Here is a 20,189-nt window from a genome sequence, read left to right on the forward strand (position 1 = left end):
TCGAACCCACGATCCCGGTTTCCAAGCGAGCGAAGACAGTACATGCCTTAGACCGCTCGGCTACCGTGACCGGCATACAGAATTATAGTTTTACTTATTAAATTTATGACGTGAAACTTGATCTCTAGCACAAGACTGGATGTGTCTTACAAAAGGATGCTGAGAAGAACATTTGGACCGAATTGATGGAAACATCAGGATGCTAGAGAAAACTGAATAATAATGAAATTTACCAAATATGATTCACGCGATCAAGTCGGAAGAATGAAATAACTGGGTATGTAGTATGCATGGGACGGATCAGAAATGTTTATGAAATTTTAGTCGATAGATCTAAAAGACGTAGGTGAGAGTGGGAAGATGATATTAGAATGCATATCGAGGAACCAATGTATCGACTGGATTCATCGGTTCGAGATGGGGTCCAGTGGTGGGCTCCTGTGAACACGGGAATTACTCTTTGGATTCCGTAAAAGTCGGGGAAATTCTTGACTAGTTTCCTGAGAAGGTCCGCGGTTCAGAGTTAATTATATTATCTTTATGGAATGCATCTTGTTGCGTGATCAAACCAATCAACTATCATGTTCAGTCTAACGCAACACAGAGTATGCATAACATTCAATTTATTTTATTAAAATCACAACATGTTTCGACCATATTATCTGGTCACCATCAGGTGAATACAAGCTTAACAAGTGCTCCTATTAGTTGCTTCTCATATGGGCCATATTTGCAATGATTTTTGTTTTGATGCCAGCATTAATATAGGTAAAATGTACATCTAAAAACGGAGTTGGTGTGTGGACTGAATAAAATTGAATGAAATTGAGTAACCCTAGAGTGAACTATGGTAAATGAGTCTGGAGCTAGGCTTGTTGCTGGGTGTCCAGTAGCAGTTAAACATACGACGCTTAAGAATCTGGAACAATGCAAATTGCAACATGAGTCACTAATTTTGATGTGTTAGCTATCGCTATGACCGCCTCTGTGGTCTAGTGGTCCCGGGTTCGATTTCTGGCGCTAGCAGATTTTCTGAGAAGTAGTGGGTCTGGAACGGAGTCCATTCAGCCTGGTGAGGGTAATTGAGGAGCTATTTCAAGGGAATAGTGTCTCCGGTCTAGAAAACCGAGATTAACGGCCGTTGGGAACCGTTGTGCTAATCACGTGAGACCTTCTATCCTCACAAGTTGACACTAACTTCGCCGACAAGCGGCGGTCGCTCGGTCGGTATAGTTCGCTTGCAGACTACAGACCACGGAGTTTGTTTTTTGTTTTGTAGCTACCGCTATATGCTTAATGTAGAGATTACTCTTTTGCTTACGGCCTGATGGATGTTTTCTAGCCTAATTAGGATGTGGTTTTGATTCTTTAACTGTATAGCGTAAACTGCGTGTCTGGTCTCAGGACGACCGTTTAAAACGCAATACAAGGAATATATTAAAAAAGTAAAAAAGTAAAGCTATCCCTGTAACAGGCCGTGAAGGCCCATAGGGTTGTGAGACGTTGAGGGTCCACACTATCTAGACAATCGGCTCAAAGATGGCGGTAAGGTTGTCAGCCTTACGCCCGTCCGCTCTTTACTACCCAGGAACATTATTTAATTAATTCCTGGTACTCATTTCTGTTAGAGGCTGAGTCGAACCCAGGGCCATAGTGTAGCTGGAACGATTAGATCAACTGAAAAAAATCCAAAGACCTCGTCGGGACTTGAACCTGAGACCTTCCAGGAATATATTAGGGAGATTAAAAATAAAAGGGAGAACTCCAAAATTTCGCTGCACCTACAGAATACAGGACGCGAATGTAAGGACATGGAGCAGACACCCGGTGTGCTACGGGCACAGCATAAAGGTAGAATGATGAACGCACTGGAAAGCTACCATATGCACGTATACGAAGAGCATAAACAAGGATTACAACTGAACGAAAGGTTAATTGAATGATACAATCCAATATTTGAAATTATCATCAAAAACCGGGCGAACAATAAAGCCTCGACGGCCTCGACTACCTATAACCGGATCCAAATCTACGCCCCTATTAACCCTTTTTACCTCCCCTCTAGCCTCCTCCCTCCCTTCATTTTTGAAACTACCAACCTTTACATAGTAGTCAGACACACAGTCTAAGCGGTCTAAGCGGTCTAAGCCGTACAGTTCAAGAATAAAAACCATGGCCTAGTTAGGCTAGCAAACATCCATCAGTCCGTAAGTACAAGGATAATCTCTTCTTTAAGCATGTAACGGTAGATAGTACACCTAAATTTATGACTTGTGTTGCAAATTACATTGTTATAGATTCTTAAGCGTCACATTTTATCCGCTATCCAACACCAAGCAATAAGCGGAGTAAGGGATCATACCCTTGTAGCTCCAGATTCGTTTACCCTAGTTCACTCTAGGGTTGTTCAGTTTCATTCAATCCACACACCAACTTAATTTTTAGATGTAGATTTTATTTATGTTAACACTGGCATCAAAACAGAAGTCATTGTAAATATGGGCCCATATGAGAGGTATAGCGTTTTGCAATTCAATAGAAGCAACTGTTGAACTTGTATTCACATGATGGTGACCAGATAAAATGGTCGAAACCTGTTGTGATTTTAATAAAACAAATTGAATATTATGCGTTCTCCGTGTTGCGTTAGACGGAACATGATAATTGATTGGTTAATTACACTATTATTTGTCCACGCCTGAAAACATAGATTACCACTGCGCATGAAAGCCTAAATGTATTTTGTCCACACCAGTATTCTGAGCAAACGAAGAATGTTTACCAGAGTTGTAACGGCTAATACCTCATAATGTTACACTGCTGAATGAAAAGTTTTTGTTTCCTTTTGAATTTTGTACCAGGCAAGAAGCTTTTCTGCAAAATTGGGCATTTGTGAGCCGATTGTCTAAAGAAAATGTAGGAACCTCGACGTCTCGCAACCCTATGGGCTTTCATGGCGTGTTACAGGGATAGTTTTTTACATAAACCGCTTACACAATTCTATAATTGTTAAATTACGGGTCCATTTCCTGGCGCATGTGAAGAGAAATACGTAAAAAAAAGTCTTCATGACATTTTTTTTTATTTTTAGGCACTTGTATTTTTAATTGATAAGGAATGATGTTCGAAGATAAAGAGGCCGATAAATATGTCAATCATCTGTTATCCTTGGAAAATCGCAGGGCTCACAATAAGAGCTAGGCCTATAAGAACATGGACATATTCGCAGGAAATTTACTGCAGTGTATTTCTTCAGGTGAGTTTGCTTTTTGCTTCCTTGTTTCATTGAAGCTGCAGGTGGGTTGATAGCTACGTAGCCAGTTAACACATGGTAAAATGTACTTCTTTTGGCTTATTTTGGACTTCATCCATCGTCTGGTATGTAAAAGACAAAAGACCACGACGTTTCGGAGACTGGATCTGTCTCCGTCTTCAGGTGGGTAGGGAAGGATAAACCTACTCAGTTGGGCCTGTTAGAAAGAGCTAGTCTCAATCAATGGACCTTTTCACTTTTACATACCAGACGATGGATGAAGTCCAAAATAAGCCAAAAGAAGTACAGTACACACCATCGTCAGAATCCTTTCAAGTCTACATGGTAAAATGCGCTTAGTTTTAAATTAATTATTATAATTCCAGAAATAAGAACATTTTTTATTTTAAAACCGGAAAAGAAGTACGTGGTATATACTGGCTTCTTTCGAACTTTCCAACGAACACTTTTTTCATCGGTGTTAAATCCTACACTTATATTAGTATGTATATGTAACAATGTTCTTGGTTTCGATATAAAGATCGAACAAAGTGAACATTTCCTGAAGTAAAAAGGATCCTGTTATAGAGGTTTGCGGATCCCACTCATGCTTGTCATTTCTGTCTCAAACCGGGGATAATCTGTAATTCAAGATGGTGAGGAGATCACAAATTTATAAATAATGTTGAGAGCCAAAAGTTTCAAAAATACATACAGGTCATGTACACAGACACGTCTCTCCGTTCAACAAAATGAACGGAGTTGTCAAGTACAGACACAGGCCTGTAAGATAAATTGTTAACATTAAAAGAAATTTGTACTTTTGAAGGATTTTTAAATATTTATTTCTTACTTTTCTTAGTCTTTCTTGCATTAAGTATTAAAATTGCCCGCGCCATAGCTCAAGCGATTAGTCGATGGCTTCCCACAGCGGCGGCCCGGGTTCGATCCCGGGTCTGGTCAAGTGGGATTTGTGGTGGACAGAGTGGCGCTGGGGCAGGTTTTCTCCGAGTACTTCGGTTTCCCCTGCCAATCTTCATTCCACCAATTGCTCCACAATCACCCTCACCTATCATCTGGGGCTGGTACAATAGGCCAGAAGTGGCCGCAGTACAAGGGACTTAGTCCCACCCCACTAGCAATAAAAAAAATAAATAATAAAAGTATTAAAATTAATTTTACTTTTGTTGCCGCCATTTTTAACCCAAGCCTATTTGTAGATCTATAATAATTCCATGTAATTCTGAAACTCTCTGTGTTGTATGAAACAAGTCAACCAGCATTATCACAAACCAGACCCGTCTACTTTTTTAAGCAAAGGAGAAGAATGCAACTGTTAATAAACATTTTGGGGATAAAAATGTGTCAAGATGTAAGAGAACAATATCAGAAATTGACTGTTGCGTTTCCAGCCTGTTACCATGGAGATACTGAGAACCATTTGCCTTCTGATCTTGGCGGTTGTGCATGCCGACAGGGCTACCTACGACAAATACCAGGTTCGAAGAGTGGTGCCAGAAAGCCAAGAGCAACTTGAAGTTCTGCGGGACTTGGAGAAGAATTCCAACGGAGTAAGATGGTTAAATTTAATTCTAATGTAACACCACCAGAATCAATTTTAAAATCTCTGAAAGTAAGCTTCGTGTCTAGGAAATTCAGTTCTTGTATTAAAATTTACTAGTGGGAAAAACTTCGCTGAAAATAAAACGGTAAATCCAATTACAAACTTTTTTACCTACTAATCTCCTCTCTCCAGTTTTCCTTCCCCAACCCCTTCACTTGTCCCACATCTGTGAAATACATAACCGTCTAGGCCGCCTTACGTTTAACGACGTCTGTCCGTGTAACTACATCCTCTATGAATGGATAACTTATACATATAATCAGTCATAAATTCTCTACATTTTAGGCCTATATAAGAGTAAATTTCTGCTCAACATATTTGCTGATACAGCATCGTTGAATAGCTAGTAAATCGCTCAGTCATATTCTAGGCTGCTCTAGAAAGAATTGGAGGACTCGAAGATTGTTATTATATCTGGTATCCTTATAAATTAAAATCTTAGTCCTATGCCTACTTTGGTTTACTTAAATAAGAAGAACGGTAAGTTTTAACCCTGGAGTTACATTCGTGGATTCATCTGCTTGTTAACTGGATATACGTAAAGCCAGGTGATCTTCATTCCTATCAGACAAATGGTGGAACAATAACAGTAGGTCTGATAAAACTTCGGATGGAGCACACGTAAAAATGATCTGAACTTCGCACGGTAATACCTGTATAAGTTCTGTATGTCAAGTTTTATCAAAATTTTTCCAAAAATTAAAAAAGTAATTTAAATGTAAAAGTCTCTCAGCAAGTTTTTCATAAAATCCAAAATGATCGACAAAATTTTAGAGTAAAAATACCACGCAAAGTCTGGTCGAAACTGGTCAGATAATTTGGATGTTGCTACTAGAGGACGGAACTCACTAAAAAATCTGGTATAATTTTTCCTCTAAATTAAGCGTGCTAGAGATTCTATGGTTACGTTTATAAGTACTCAACATCTAAATATCTAGGTGACAAAAGTCAAGAGGTAGTACAGAAAATTTGCCCACCGTGCACAGTGGCGCTTCAGAAACACATGCCTATATTGAAGCAAGTTATATAATAAGGTATCTAAGTGTGAGCACCAGGCACAGGCTACTAATAATTGAAACGTCCTCTTGTATACTCAGCTAAGTTTCTGGGTGGGCCCAAGCAGAGTTCAGAAGGCCGTGGACATCATGGTACCACCACATATGCTTCCTCAGTTCGACGAAATCATGGCAAGCCTCAACCTCAGATCCGAAGTCTACATTAAGAACGTACAGCAGTAAGTATATTCAGCCTACACAGTGACCAAATAGGCATCTATATGTATATCTCGTAGAACTAGGTAATATGAACATAGTCTGAAAGAGGTAAGCTAAGTCCCTTCTACTGCGGCCACTTCTGGCCTATTGCACCAGCCCCAGATGATAGGTGAGGGTGATTGTGGATCAGTTGGTGGAATGAAGATTGGCAGGGGAAACCGAAGTACTTGGAGAAAACTTGCCCAAGAGCCACTTTGTCCACCACAAATCCCACTTGACCAGACGCGGGATCGAACCCGGGCCGCCGCGGTGGGAAGCCAGCGACTAACCGCTTGAGCTATGGCGCGGCCCATACCACCTAAGTAAGTAAGTAAGAAATAAATATACAATAGTTATATATCTTACTTTAATATACGAGTATATGTACGTGTATATATATATATATATATATGGGAAAAATAAACGTATCTTTCCATTTCTTTTCATAGTTCCCTACTCCGTAATAAAATTTAGAGCAAATGGTTTTCGAGATGTATTCTTTGTGAACCTACATACTCGTTGACATTTGTGTTCATATATTCTCATTCAAATATTGCTGTGGAACAATTAAAATTTATTTCTTCTTCATGTTATTAAATGTGTAAAGTTGCTGGTTTCAGTCCCCTGCAGTATATCTCTATAAAGAGGTAAATCTTAGTTCAAAGGCCTTGCGTGCTTAAGTTATTTCATCTTATTGCCGTTTATAAGACGTAATATTTAAATCTTCACTGAGTATCACTTATGAATATACACTAATCCATATCACCATTTAACAAAACCTTCTTCATGTATCAATACGAATCCTTCCAACACATTAACACGCGTAGCATAACTTTTTCAAGATTGAGAGAAGGCAGGAAAGAAATAACTATTTTTTAGTCCTAAAATTGTACAACTACCGAAAGTCGCGATCAATTCGATTTCCCAGGTTCTAATCTCGTTCCCGATCCCAGCTCTCCCCTCCGAGTTATTTCCCTAATTTTACTCATCCCTTTTAGTCAAATGGCGATAAACATTCTCAGATTATATGGCGACCGCTTCCTTGCAAATAATTTGAGCTATTGATGTCGTTGAGTATACCAAGAATAAATAAATTGCACTGCTTTCTGACATACAAGTTTATTGTAACATAAGTTTAAATATCTTTCTAAATAATTTGTACTAAGATGCATCATAGTCACCCTGGATCATTCATATTTCTAACAGAAATGCAGAGATTCAGAAGCTGGTTCTCCTTCCAGAACACTGCGTTTATTATAAACCTAAACAATGGCTAATGTTCTGGATTAAGTCTGAGAAGTGGCTCAGTGATAATGAAAACCCTCTGCTGAGTTGACAGAATTAGTACGGTTGAAGTGCCAACGAAATCAATTGTAATGTTAGATTAACAGAAATGTTTAATTTGTAACTGATACTACATGAAAAGTCCAGTAACAATCTTAAAGATAAGATCATACTTAAGAACTTTGGTGTAACTCTGGTATTAATTATATTTTCAATAGAAATACCAATAATATTATCGAAGAATAATGTCAATAGACATAATAATATCACATAAAAATGCCAATTGCTTTATCATTTAGATCACTGCCTCGTGATACAAGCAGTTTGAAGTATTAATCACCAGTCTCGAAAGATAGGAGTGTACTTGAGAAATCTGATCTGGGGAAAGCCGACTAAATCTTGCGTGGCGCCGAATAATTCTTGTCCTTGAAGTGACACGCGTCTTTCATCTAGGCCCTGCCCTATTTAGTTCGGTCCCAGCTAACACAGGCCTATCTTAATAAGTAAAATGTTTGCTCTGAACTTCTTCCTCTTTCTTTACTAAAGTCCTCATTTTCCATTCACAGTTAACTTCCCACGCCGTTTTCAAAACTGAGTAACTTTAATAAGTGGCAGCTTCATAGCTCAAGCGGTTAGTCGCTGGCTTCCCACCGCGGCGGCCAGGGTTCCATCCCGGTCTGGTCAAGTGGGATTTGTGGTAGACAAAGTGGGCCTGAGGCAGGTTTTCTCCGAGTACTTCGGTTTCCCCTGCCAATCTTCATTCCACCAATTGCTCCACAATCACCCTCACCTATCATCTGAGGCTGGTACAATAGGCCAGAAGTGGCCGCAGTACAAGGGACTTAGTCCCACCCCACTAGCAATAAAAAACTTTAATAAGTGATTCATCATGTAGCGAGCTAATGGACTAAATAAATTTCTGAAATTACTAATCACGAGTAGTAGAAATTAAAGAAAAAGAAGAAATAAAAGAGATAGGAAAGATACAGATACACAATCTACTAGTAGTTACTATAGGATTCTGACGATGGTGTATAACACACTAATATACTGGGTTTTTGGACTTTATCCATCGTCCTGGTTTTTAAGATAACTAATAAAAACACGACGTTTCGGAAACTGGATCTGTTTCCGTCCTCAGGTGAAGGAAAACACCTATTCTGTTGGGTCCGTTAGAAAGAGCTAGCCTCAATCACTGGACCAACCAGTTATCTTAAAAACCAGGACGATGGATAAAGTCCAAAAACCGAATATATTAGTACACAATCTACTGTTCAATAAGATACGCGTTGTTACAATGCCAAGAATTTCGTCACCGTCACAATAGAAGCTCGCTATTGGATAGCGTAGGGGGCAGTTCAGTCTCGTTCGCATTAAAAATAATATTAATGTTATCCACCAGTTTATATGGGTTGAATTTTCCCACGTCTCCCAATGAAAATGTTGTAACCTATGTATTTGTGCTACAGTCTATGAAGAAATTTTAAACAAATTACGAAAAAAAATACTGAACTCTACAAAGCGAATCGTCGTCCGGTTTGCTTCATTCCACACCGTGATTTAAACTGATTTGTGTTTCAGCCTAATCGACACGGAGCGCCCCAAAGTGAGGCCGAGAGCAGATTTCGGCTGGACAGACTACTACAGTCTGGACGCAGTAAGTGGTGTCAGCAGCATCAGACGAGTCTCTACATCGCAAATTTCTTTTTGCTATGAACAGTGAGGACAGCCTCTGTGGTCTTGTGGTCAGAGTTCCTGGCTACAGATCCAGAGGTCCCGGGTTCGATGCCCGGCGCTACCAGATTTTCTGAGAATTAGTGAGTCTGGTACTGGGTCCACTCAGCCTCGTGAGGATAATTGAGGAGCTATTTCAGGGAGATAGCGGCTCCGGTAAAGAAAATTGAAACTAACGGCCTTGGAGATTCGTTGCGCTGACCACGCGACGCCCTCTACCTGCTAAAGTTGGCACTAATTCGCTTAGTGTAGGGTGGAGTCCAGCTGGCTCCACTCGGTACGGCGGCCACTGATTGACCTATTGCACCTGCCCCGGGTGACTATGATGGAGAATTTGGTGGCGTGAAGATTGGCAGGAGAAATCGAAGTACTCCGAGAAAACCCACCCCAGCGCCACTTTGTCCACCACATATCCCACTTGACCAGATCCCGGGATCGAACCCCGGCCGCCGCGGTGGGAAGCCAGCGACTAACCGCTTGAGCTATGGCGCGGCCAAAGTTGGCACTAACTTCGCCGACAAGCGGCGGTCGCTCGCTCGGTCAGTATAGTTCGATTGCGGGCTAAAGCCACGGAGTTATGAACAGTAAGACAAAAAAACGTCGCTGAAGTATAACGTATGGGATCCGTGACTTGAAGGAGAGGGCACTGCTCAAAATAATTTGGAATTATGGACTTTTGTTAATATCATCATACAGAAGATATGAGATTCGTGTGATATAGGCCTATGAACAACTCTGAATTTGTGAAACCACTGCGAAAACGGGGCAAGAAATCGTAGAGCATTCGTTTCTATCGCTTAGATGTAGATAGAATTAGGTCCTACAACAGAGCATTGGAGTTACTCTTCTCGCCTGAATGTCTGTAGGACAGGTCCTTCCTTCAAAATGCATTATCAAAGAATTTTCTAATTTATAATAACCTTATAAGAAATAAAGAAATATTTGACATTATGCTGATAATGTTTACAAAATTTTAATTCTTCCTCTCTACTTCTGCTGTATCGGTCCCACAAAACATTTATCTTCCAGTGTTCGTTTGTTTCGATAATATTACATTGACGGCCAATTCCCGATCTAAAGATTTATAAAATTTTTCATCTGTTGATGTTAATAAACATCGTTTCAATCGACTGAGTTTGCTTCATTAGGTTTTCGATAAACTGAAAAAAAGAGACCTTTGCTTTCAGATCTACGCCTGGCTGGACTCCCTCGTGGAAACTTACCCTGAGGTCTTGATCCCAATTACTGTGGGCAGAACTTATGAAGGCCGTCAGATAAGAGGGGTGAAGTTGTCCTTTAAGGAGGGAAACCGTGGCGTCATCTTGGAAGGAGGTGCGAGAGAAATAAGGCTTATTCTCACCTAGACAACATATCTCTTCCAAATATGTTATGTTAGAGTTTTAGCCTAGTTTTCTTATTTTGAAAAATAAATTTAAGTGAGCGTGTGCGATCTCCATGCTGTCTGTTAATCCATCCATATTAACTTCCGAATATCTGAACCAGTCTTTATTAAACTTGGCATGTTTATCATGGCACCTGAGCCCATCTCAGAGGTATACTTCATAAATCCCTCCCATCAGTCTGTGTGTCAGTTTATGCATCTCTTTCTTCATTGCTAGGCAACGGCTCTGTAAACATGTTCCCGCTGGAACAAATACAAGCAATAGTAGAAGAATTGTTGTATACTGTTGTACCTCTGTACATCAATGAAAACAGCTTCGTTAAATAAAATTAAAAATGAAATAAATATTATGAAATACTTGATGAAGAAGTGATTCAGATAAATTTTCAATATGTAACATAAGACAACAAGCATAATGTGGTTTTCCATAATGGAACTTATTGTAATTTCAGGTAACCTTATTCCATGACACAATCCATTCTGCTAAAAGAATAGAATTTAAATTAAGGGGCGGTTTGAAATTGTATCCGTTACATTCTACGTTACATGAGAGATATATGTTCAGGTTTCTCTTTGCAGGAATCCATGCCCGAGAGTGGATCAGTCCCGCCACTGTGACGTACATTCTGAACAAGCTGCTGACTAGTCAGGATCCAGTGATGCAGGACCTGGTACAGTCCTTCGACTATTACGTCTTCCCTAGCGTAAATCCGGACGGCTATGTGTACACGCATACAACGGTAAATCTGTTACCTAACGTCACTGTAACAAAGAGAATCAAGGGAAATATCCAGACATTTGCCTGAAACTACCGGGGAGAGCTACGATCTGTTACTTCGGCCAAGATTCTAGCCAGACCTCTTCCAAAGACTAAACAAGTGTGCTAGCTTCTATGCTCTCTGCTCTTGATATTACCAGGATTTAGTTAGGTCATAGTAACTCATACCAGGAGATACGAATTGCCGTATATGTGTGTGGAATTTTTTTATACATATACGAGCCGGGATAGCGCAGTCGGTATAGCGACTGGCTACGGGCTGAATGCCCGGTGGGTCGGAGTTCGAATCCCTGTAGGGTCAAGAAATTTCTCTTCTCCACGTGGTCCAGACCGGCTCTGGGGTCCACCCAACCTCCTATCCAACGACTACCGAGAGGTATTTCCCCGTAGGAAAAGCAGCAGGGAAGTGAAGCTGACCATTCACCTCCATCAAATGCAGAGGTCAAGAAAATGTGGATCTATACATCCACCCCACCATATGCCTTCATGCCGTAGTGCTAAATTAGTTAAGCACAGGGACAACTTTACATTTTATTTTACTGGAAAATATATATATATATATAGGTTTCCAATAAAGGAGGCGATTGTGATAAGATGGAGTGTTAGCCTATCGGAAATTTATTCCCAAAATATATTTGAGCGAAATTGACGTCACTTAACAATGATAAATCAAATGAAGTTTCGATATCGAATTATGTGAGAAGATGATAATAAATAGTAAATAATTTGCAACGTGTCAGGAATCGACACTGACATATTTTAAGGTATTTTCCTGCCATTTGCATGGACTAACCATAAAGCGCCACGGAAATCTTTATGCGAGATAGTTATTAATTCTGCAAAGATTCCAATCAGTGTGCATCCCATATGGACGTCTTGAGCCTTGTCACTACACTAATCTGCGCGACCAGAATTTCTTCTTAAAGTAATGATTTCTCATCATTATCATCAGTGACTTCCCCATGATTTATTTGATAGCTCTGAAAAGGCAGAACTTTTATCACATCGACGTATAAGATTAAGGCATCGCCCCTAACAAGCGTGTGGCTGGTCAGAGAGTAAAGAAGTTATTTATTTATTTATTTATTTATATTTTCTGTTGCAGGACCGCATGTGGAGGAAGACCCGCAGTCAAGGAGGAAATCGCTGCTTTGGTGCTGATGCAAACAGGAATTTTGACTTCCACTGGCTGGGTAAATAAGCGAAGACAAAATTGTGCAAGGACCAAAACACAATACGCCTCAAATTTTGACAGATTCAGTTCAATATACAAATTGTTTATTCGCCTCAGTAATACAGTTATATTATATAACTATCGACGTACTAAACGTTTCTAAGGCCGTGCCATAGCTCACGCTGTTAGTCGCCGGCTTCCCACCGCAGCAGCCTGGGTTCGAGCCCAGGTCAAATCATGTGGGATTTGTGGTGGACATAGTTGCACTGGGGCAGGTTTTCTCCGAGTACTTAGGTTTCCCCTGCCAATTCTCATTCCACCGACTGCTCCATACTCATCATCATCAGGGGCTGGTACAATAGGGCAAATAGTGAGATAATACAGAAATAGCTCACTAATTCGGACTAATTGGGAGCGGACCTTTGACCAAATTAGTGAAAGTTTGAATTATAGAAATACTACTGAAAATATGTTCAGGGAAGTTATCAAATTGGCTTCAAACTTTATTCTGAAACTTAGATTGCTTATCATAAAATAAATTTACTTTCCATAAAATGTAAAAATGAAAGTTTTAACATCAGACTTAAGAGCAGCAATATGACTATCACGGTCGTAATGCGAAAACAAATTCGTTTTCCGGATTATCGCCAGTTGCGAATTAGTGAAGTTTCATTTTATTTGTTCGCTATAGAACAAACTAGACCAGTTTCAGTAAATAACCTCACTTCCACTGACAGAATTAAAAGTGCAAATATAATGCGCTAACTTTTCTGGAAGAATCTGAAGGAAGAATGGGCACTGTACTCTCTGATAAATGCAGTGATATTATGCGCAAAGTTAGAAAACAGGATGCCAAGAGAGTGAAGAAACTGTGGCAGATATGTATAAATGTCTGCACTACTTAAAAGACAATACATTGTTTGCACATAGCATAGTTCAGTCAGTTAAGGGCTATGCGACTGAGAAGTTAGGGTTCGATTCCCAGCAAGAAAGTATATTTTCCCTTCTCCACTGCGTCCCATCTGTTCTTGGGTTTACCCAGCCTCCTAATAAAGGGTATCAGGAGCTATTTCCTCCGAGGTAAAGAAACCGAGGGATAAGTTGGCAGCGCATGACCGTCAAGTATGCCTGTAGCTTCATAGTATGGGAACTTAATTAAGCACATGGACACACCATTCTTACCTGCCTACCTACCACTCGGCGCTACAGCCCTGGGTGAGCCTTGGCCTCCTCTACAAGCAGTCTCCACTGCTCTCTATTCCTCATCTTCTCTATCCATCCTTTCACCTTCATCGTCTTCAGCTCGTTCTCAACATCGTCTGGCCATCTCATCCTGGGGTTTCCTTTTCTTTTGGAATATAGTCTTCCTTTTAACATTTTCTTTGGCATTGCATTATTTGTTTTTACCTATAAAGTATATAGTATTTGTGTAGAAGCTGAAGACGAGATTTCGATTCACGCAGGGGCAGGAATTCTTCCTTCTTCTACAGTGTGTAGATTGGCTCTTAGGCCTGCCCAGCCTCTTATTCAGTGGGCATCAAGCACTTTTCCCCAGACCTGAAGCTAGCCATTGGTTTCATTCAAGAGACTCAATGAATATAATGTGCAGCTATATCCCACTTCTCTTTATTAGGCACAGGAAACCCCCTTTGTTTACTTTCCTTGCATGCATAAACACAGTGCTGTGTGAAATCTGCAAATAACTCGTGCACAAGTGAGGAGTTGCGAATCGTTATCTTCATTGCTACATCTGCTTCCTTGCAGCACATCCCAACAAAGAGCAAAAAGACCCAAGCGATAACACTTGTGACTTATATTCAGGGGCTGCCTGCTTCGAATATTTGCCGGGTCACCAAATATCTTGACTTTCCGGAAAATATCTGGATCACACTTTAAATATGTCACTGCCGCTTCCTACCGGATTTCTTCCAATTCATTTTTTAATGTCATCAAACCATGCGACATTCCGTACTTCTGAGCTAAGTCCGATTGGTACTCCAGTCACTCTACGGCCTAGTGTGCAGACCGCGATAGGCAGCTGAGTGTGGAGCAGTTGGTGGTTTGAGAATGGGGAAGGAAAGACGAAATACTTAGAGTAAACCTGCCTCAGTGACACTTTGTCCACCATAAACATCAGAAGGCATGAACTGCAATTGAACCTGGGCCGCCGCGCGGGAAACACGGCGACTAACCCCCTCAGCTATGGCATGGTCAGTCTGCATTACTGCCAACATTGTTAAACAAAAAATAATAAATAAACCCATAAATATTTACAACTTTTTCTTGGGATATGTTTCTGTGTTATAAAGAGTGATCATAGAAGAGGCGCGTGTACATGTCTTGACTCTTTACAGAGATTGGGGCCAGCAGCTCGCCGTGTTCTGATACTTACGCCGGATCAGCTCCTTTCTCCGAAATCGAAACTCGAGTGCTGTCCGAATACCTGACCAGCATAGCGGACCAATTTGATGCCTACCTCACCTTTCACAGCTACAGCCAACTGCTGCTCTTCCCCTACGGGCACAACAATGACAATGTATCCAACTACGATGAATTGGTAAGCAGTTGTACAGTGGATGTTAATGAGAACGATTATAAACCAGTAATAGCTCGTTAGTTTCCTTTTTTGTTTCTTGGTGTCCACTTGGTACGTCGGCCACTAACTGGCCTTTCCTACCAGCTCCTGATGATATATGATGATGAACGTGGAGCAGTCGGAGGGATGAGAATTGACAAGGGAAACCGAAATACTAGGAGAAAACCTACTCCAATGCCACTTTGTCCACCACAAATCCCACATGACCTGAGCTCGAATCCGGGCCTCCGAAGTGGGAAGCCGGTGACTAACCTCCTGAACTATAACACGGCTACCAGAGATAGTTAGCTCTATGGAGCACAGCCTGTCTTGAGAAGCTAACAAGAAATTCCTAGAAATTCCTGGCCATTGTGGCATCCGCTACTGAAAGTTATCTAAAGTTACGTGAATCTAGTACACACCCTCATATCCTCTTTAAAATTCATTTTACTATTGACCTCCCTTCTTATCGGGGTACGCTGTAGCGTAGTTGGTTCAGGCACTATGTTACAAGCCGGTAGGTCACAGGTTCGAGTTCCGGAGATGTGTTCTTTTTAGTTGCTGTAATCCTTCCAGTCGCACAATGGCCCTGTTATAGGGATAGTTTTACCTTTTTACCTTACCTTCCTTCTTATCTTGAGTCTCCAAACTTCTTCTATTCAATTTCTCCGAACAAAAATCCTGATGATGTTGATTTTGATAATAATATTGATAATAAACTTAATATGCCTAAGCACAAACAATCTGAGAGTTTAGAAGGCAAAATGGAGCTACAGATTTAACTCATTCTGTATCTTGCCACTGCATCTCCACTCTCCAGTCTCTTCAGGGCTGTATGCTGCGTGCACACCACACCACACCTGACCTGGGTACAGAGGTGGCGAGCTGGAATCGAAACTTGGTCGTTCAGCTCATAGTCATTCACTTCACTGAATGAAATATGAGTCCTCGATGACGACAACCACAACCACGACCACGACCACGGACGACCACTACCACGACAGTAAAAATCACCGTGTTTATAAGAATGCGCTACTGGATAATATTTTCAGCCAGATGAAGTCAATCAACACCATCACATATTATTTACTTAATATCCACATTAATATTAAACTTCCATCTATGTCCTTGTCTCCCAAGTGATCTCTTCAGGTTATCTGATTTCTAATTTCCCCCACCCTTAGCGTGCTACATATTACCTATGTCGTCCTCAAAAACCGATCATCTTAAAGTGTTAATTGAAAATTAGGTACAAAATTATGAAGCTCCCCATTGTTCTAATTTCTTCCATTTTCCTTTTACTTCTCTTCCCTTGAGTCCAAATATTTCCTTCGGCACTCTGTCGTGATAACAGTAGGTCTGGATAAAACATTCTGGTAAAAAAAAGTTATCGGAAAGAGGCCGCGAAGACCCATACAGTTGTGAGACGTCGAGGCTCCCACATTTTCTAGACAATCGGCTCACAGATGGCGGTGAGATTGCCAACCTATTAGTATTTTAATACTAATATAATATTTCTCGTACTGGAAGTTAAAGAGGCGTCCTCTTTTTTAGCAGACAGGCTATTTATTCATCGTTGTTGTTTGTAAGAAATTTAAAGTATAATTTCGAACTGTTCCAGTTGGCCCTCGGTCAGGCAGCTGTTAGTGCTCTGGCCAACAACAATGGCACTCAGTACGCTGTTGGGAATATCTACAGCACTATCTGTAAGTACCGCCACTGCCTGTGGCGAGTTGGACGCTGGAATTAAGATGACAATTGTCGTTAAGTTAGATGGGCTAGATTGTAGAAGTAAAATGAGGCTACTTTTAAAGGTGCACGTGAGAATGTTCCGAATCGAGATTTGTCCATCTCAGATATTTATGTCAAGCATTTTAACAAATTTTGAAATAGCAGCGAGGTGGATTTGGCCAAATTTAAAAGAAGCGTCGACATGAGCCATTTATATTAGACGCACCGAACATTTGTCTGTTAACAAACGGCCTGGCTTCAGAATGTGACTCAAGCAGAAATGGTTTTATGACGTAATTTTATTGGTGTCTGTGGAGTGAAGGGTAACAGAATAAGAACCTCGGAACTACAGACTGAAGTAGAAAAGTGTACTCCACTCTAGAGTACAAGTTTTTTAAAAAGTTTCCTTACAATTTTACACACTTTATCTCTCTTGATGTTTATTTATTTGTAATTCAAATTTTTTTTGAAGAAATTTACATTTACTTCTTCATCATTCCATTTATTTTGTAATACAACTTACGTCACTCATAAACATAAATTGCTACGTGTATTTTTTTTTCCTTGGCACTACAGCCCCAATGAGCCTAGGCCTACCTCCATGAACTTCTCCGTTCACTTCGGTTTTTCTAGATCTTACACATTCGGTAGGGCTCCTTGGGCGGGTGATCAGCTCGTCGCAAGGCCTCTACCTGTACACACACACATTCAAACTGAACATCTATGCACTGAGTGGGATTCGAACCCACGATCCCGGTTTCCAAGCGAGCGAAGACAGTACATGACTTAGACCGCTCGGCTACCGTGACCGGCAGTACGTGTATTTATTTCCCAGTAATAACTTATTATACAATTAACATAATTATACTTCCATAATCTAATCACGGACGCAGTTAGCTAGTTTTCCCGTTTTTTTTTTTCTTCAATGGCTCTTTCAGCCCATTCAGGTCCCTGGCCTCTTATTCATTTCCATATTCATTTTACACAGCAGGTAGGACTCCTTGGACGAGTGATCAGCCTATCGCAAGGCCTCTACCTAAACACAGGACAACACAAACACAGAATAAACGCATACACGAACCAAACATCCATTCCATTAGTGGGATTCGTACCCACAATCCCAGTGTCCGACCAAGCGAAAACAGTTCATGCCTTAGATTTCCGGGGGGTTAGATAAAAATTTACGTACACAGTTACGTCTAAACCGGTCAAGACGGTTTTACTTACTACCCTACAATATTCAGGATAGAATAATATAATTCTTTTAAACTTTTAATATTTTGTTTTGCCATATGTTCTTTTTTGCTTAAGTTTAATTTTTCGCAAAAACATTACGGAGAGGATTAGCAAATACTTGGCTTGTCCCCGGCCAGCCCGCTCCGATATTTATTATGTATTTTATTCAGTAGCGCAAAGAAAATATTGTCATTAGATCTTTTCGTTAGGTTGCAAATGAAATTCTGTATCGTTGCAAAACTATTCAGACAACCTAAATATCAGAAAGTACTTTCCCTTTTGTTTTGTTTTGTTAAATAACTTATAAAATTGTTTAAATTAAAGGACACAGAACTTACTGAGTTGCATTTATTTCATTATGTGTATATAGGCCTATATAGGGTATTTTTTTATAAAGAGATAGTTCTTACGCAATAAAATTCAGTCAGACCTTAATAATTATTAGGGTTATATGTCTACAAAAAATTAAATATCCCCCTATAATTCTTAATGCATACAGAACAAAACACTTATCGAATTATTTTCCGTAGTTCGGAGATTGTATGCATTTTGTGCAAAGCTCGCATAACAATAATTAACGTGCTTATTGTTAATATGATTGTTGATTGAAGTATACGACGTCTGGCGTCATGAACAGTTGGGAACTACAGAGTCACAGTATAAAGGGTCGTTGATGTTTACGTTTCAAATTATGATTTTAAAAACACTCCGCAGTCACTTCTTGTTTACTATTCAACAGCTCGTCTTACAATCTGAAATAGCGCTGATCTCTATTAGACTTGGCAATGAAACAGCAGTAGAGACCAACCTCATTTAAGCAAGCTAGTGGCATTTCTGTGAGCACAGGTCGGACTGATTTTCGTAGGAAAAATAACTAGACCAGCATATAACCAGCACGCCATTCTATATCATGGAAACATACATTTATTTTACACTCTAACATATAAACACATAGTTTCATTCGACATAAGATTATTTTTTTGTGGTTTGCATATTCTCCCATCCACTTACGATAAAGCTAAACATTTAATTCCTTTAAGAAAAAGGGAATTAAAATGACTTAAAATTTTTCCCCCTTAGTGGGGTTGCGACTGCGGCCACTTCTGACCTATTGTACCAGCCCTAGATGATAGGTGAGGGTGATTGTGGAGCAATTGGTGGAATGAAGATTGGCAGCCGAAACCGAAGTACTCGGAGAAAACCTGCCTCAACGCCATTTTGTCCACCACAAATCCCACCTGACCAGAACCGTGCTCGAATCCGGACCGCCGCGGTGGGAAGCCATTGACTAACGGCTTGAGCTATGGCGCGACCAAGATAATTTAACTTAAAAAATATCCAAATAAGTTGTGTACGGAAGTGAAAAGCATTGTTTCTTATTAATGAATAGGATGTGTTCTTGTGTGCACAGATCCAACTAGCGGTGTAAGCATGGACTGGGTGCGTGGTGTATTCAATACTCCCTACACATACTCCTGGGAGCTCAGGGACAAGGGGAACCACGGTTTCCTACTGCCCGCGGACCAAATTATTGACACCGCTGAGGAGACCCTCGTTTCCTTGATTGTGATTCTGCGACATGCGAAGGAAAAGTTGGGACGCAACTAAAACACTTCATGGATACTGGAGACGTAAAACACACTTGTACATGGAGCAAAAACAGCGCTATCGATCGAACAGTAACACACTTCTGGAGTCCCACGGGAGGAAGAATGGTGCACTTAAACATGGCAATTTAACGCATTTGTAGAGTATACGGAATTATTGCTCACCTACATACAAAAATAAAAATTAAACTTGTACAATGTTATGGACCGAACAATAACATACGTTGATATGTTGGGATTTTGGACTTTATCCATCGTCCTGGTTTTTAAGATAACAAATAAAAACACGACGTTTCGGAAACTGGATCTGTTTTCGTCCTCAGGTGAAGGAAAACATCACTGGACCAGTGATTGAGGCTAGCTCTTTCTAAGGGACCCAACTGAATAGGTGTTTTCCTTCACCTGAGGACGAAAACAGATCCAGTTTCCGAAACGTCGTGTTTTTATTTGTTATCTTAAAAACCAGGACGATGGATAAAGTCCAAAATCCCAACATATCAGTGTGTTATACACCATCGTCAGAATCCTATAGTAATAA

At 40.3% G+C, this 20,189-nt stretch overlaps 1 protein-coding gene across 1 annotated transcript; it reads left to right on the forward strand.

The window, feature by feature from the left end:
• Positions 1-2,121: 2,121 nt before the first annotated feature.
• Positions 2,122-19,949, forward strand: LOC111861569 (zinc carboxypeptidase). Its single transcript, XM_023846239.2, has 11 exons — positions 2,122-2,207; positions 3,092-3,256; positions 4,666-4,824; positions 5,975-6,111; positions 8,996-9,071; positions 10,336-10,480; positions 11,130-11,290; positions 12,434-12,521; positions 14,857-15,059; positions 16,699-16,783; positions 19,456-19,949. The coding sequence occupies exons 2-11, from the start codon at positions 3,149-3,151 to the stop codon at positions 19,650-19,652; spliced, it is 1,359 nt and encodes a 452-aa protein (XP_023702007.1). The 5' UTR covers positions 2,122-2,207; positions 3,092-3,148; the 3' UTR covers positions 19,653-19,949.
• Positions 19,950-20,189: the final 240 nt, after the last annotated feature.

The sequence above is a fragment of the Cryptotermes secundus genome, unplaced genomic scaffold, assembly GCF_002891405.2.
Source record: "Cryptotermes secundus unplaced genomic scaffold, Csec_1.0 scaffold2113, whole genome shotgun sequence".
In the NCBI taxonomy this organism is placed as follows: Eukaryota; Metazoa; Arthropoda; class Insecta; order Blattodea; family Kalotermitidae; genus Cryptotermes; species Cryptotermes secundus.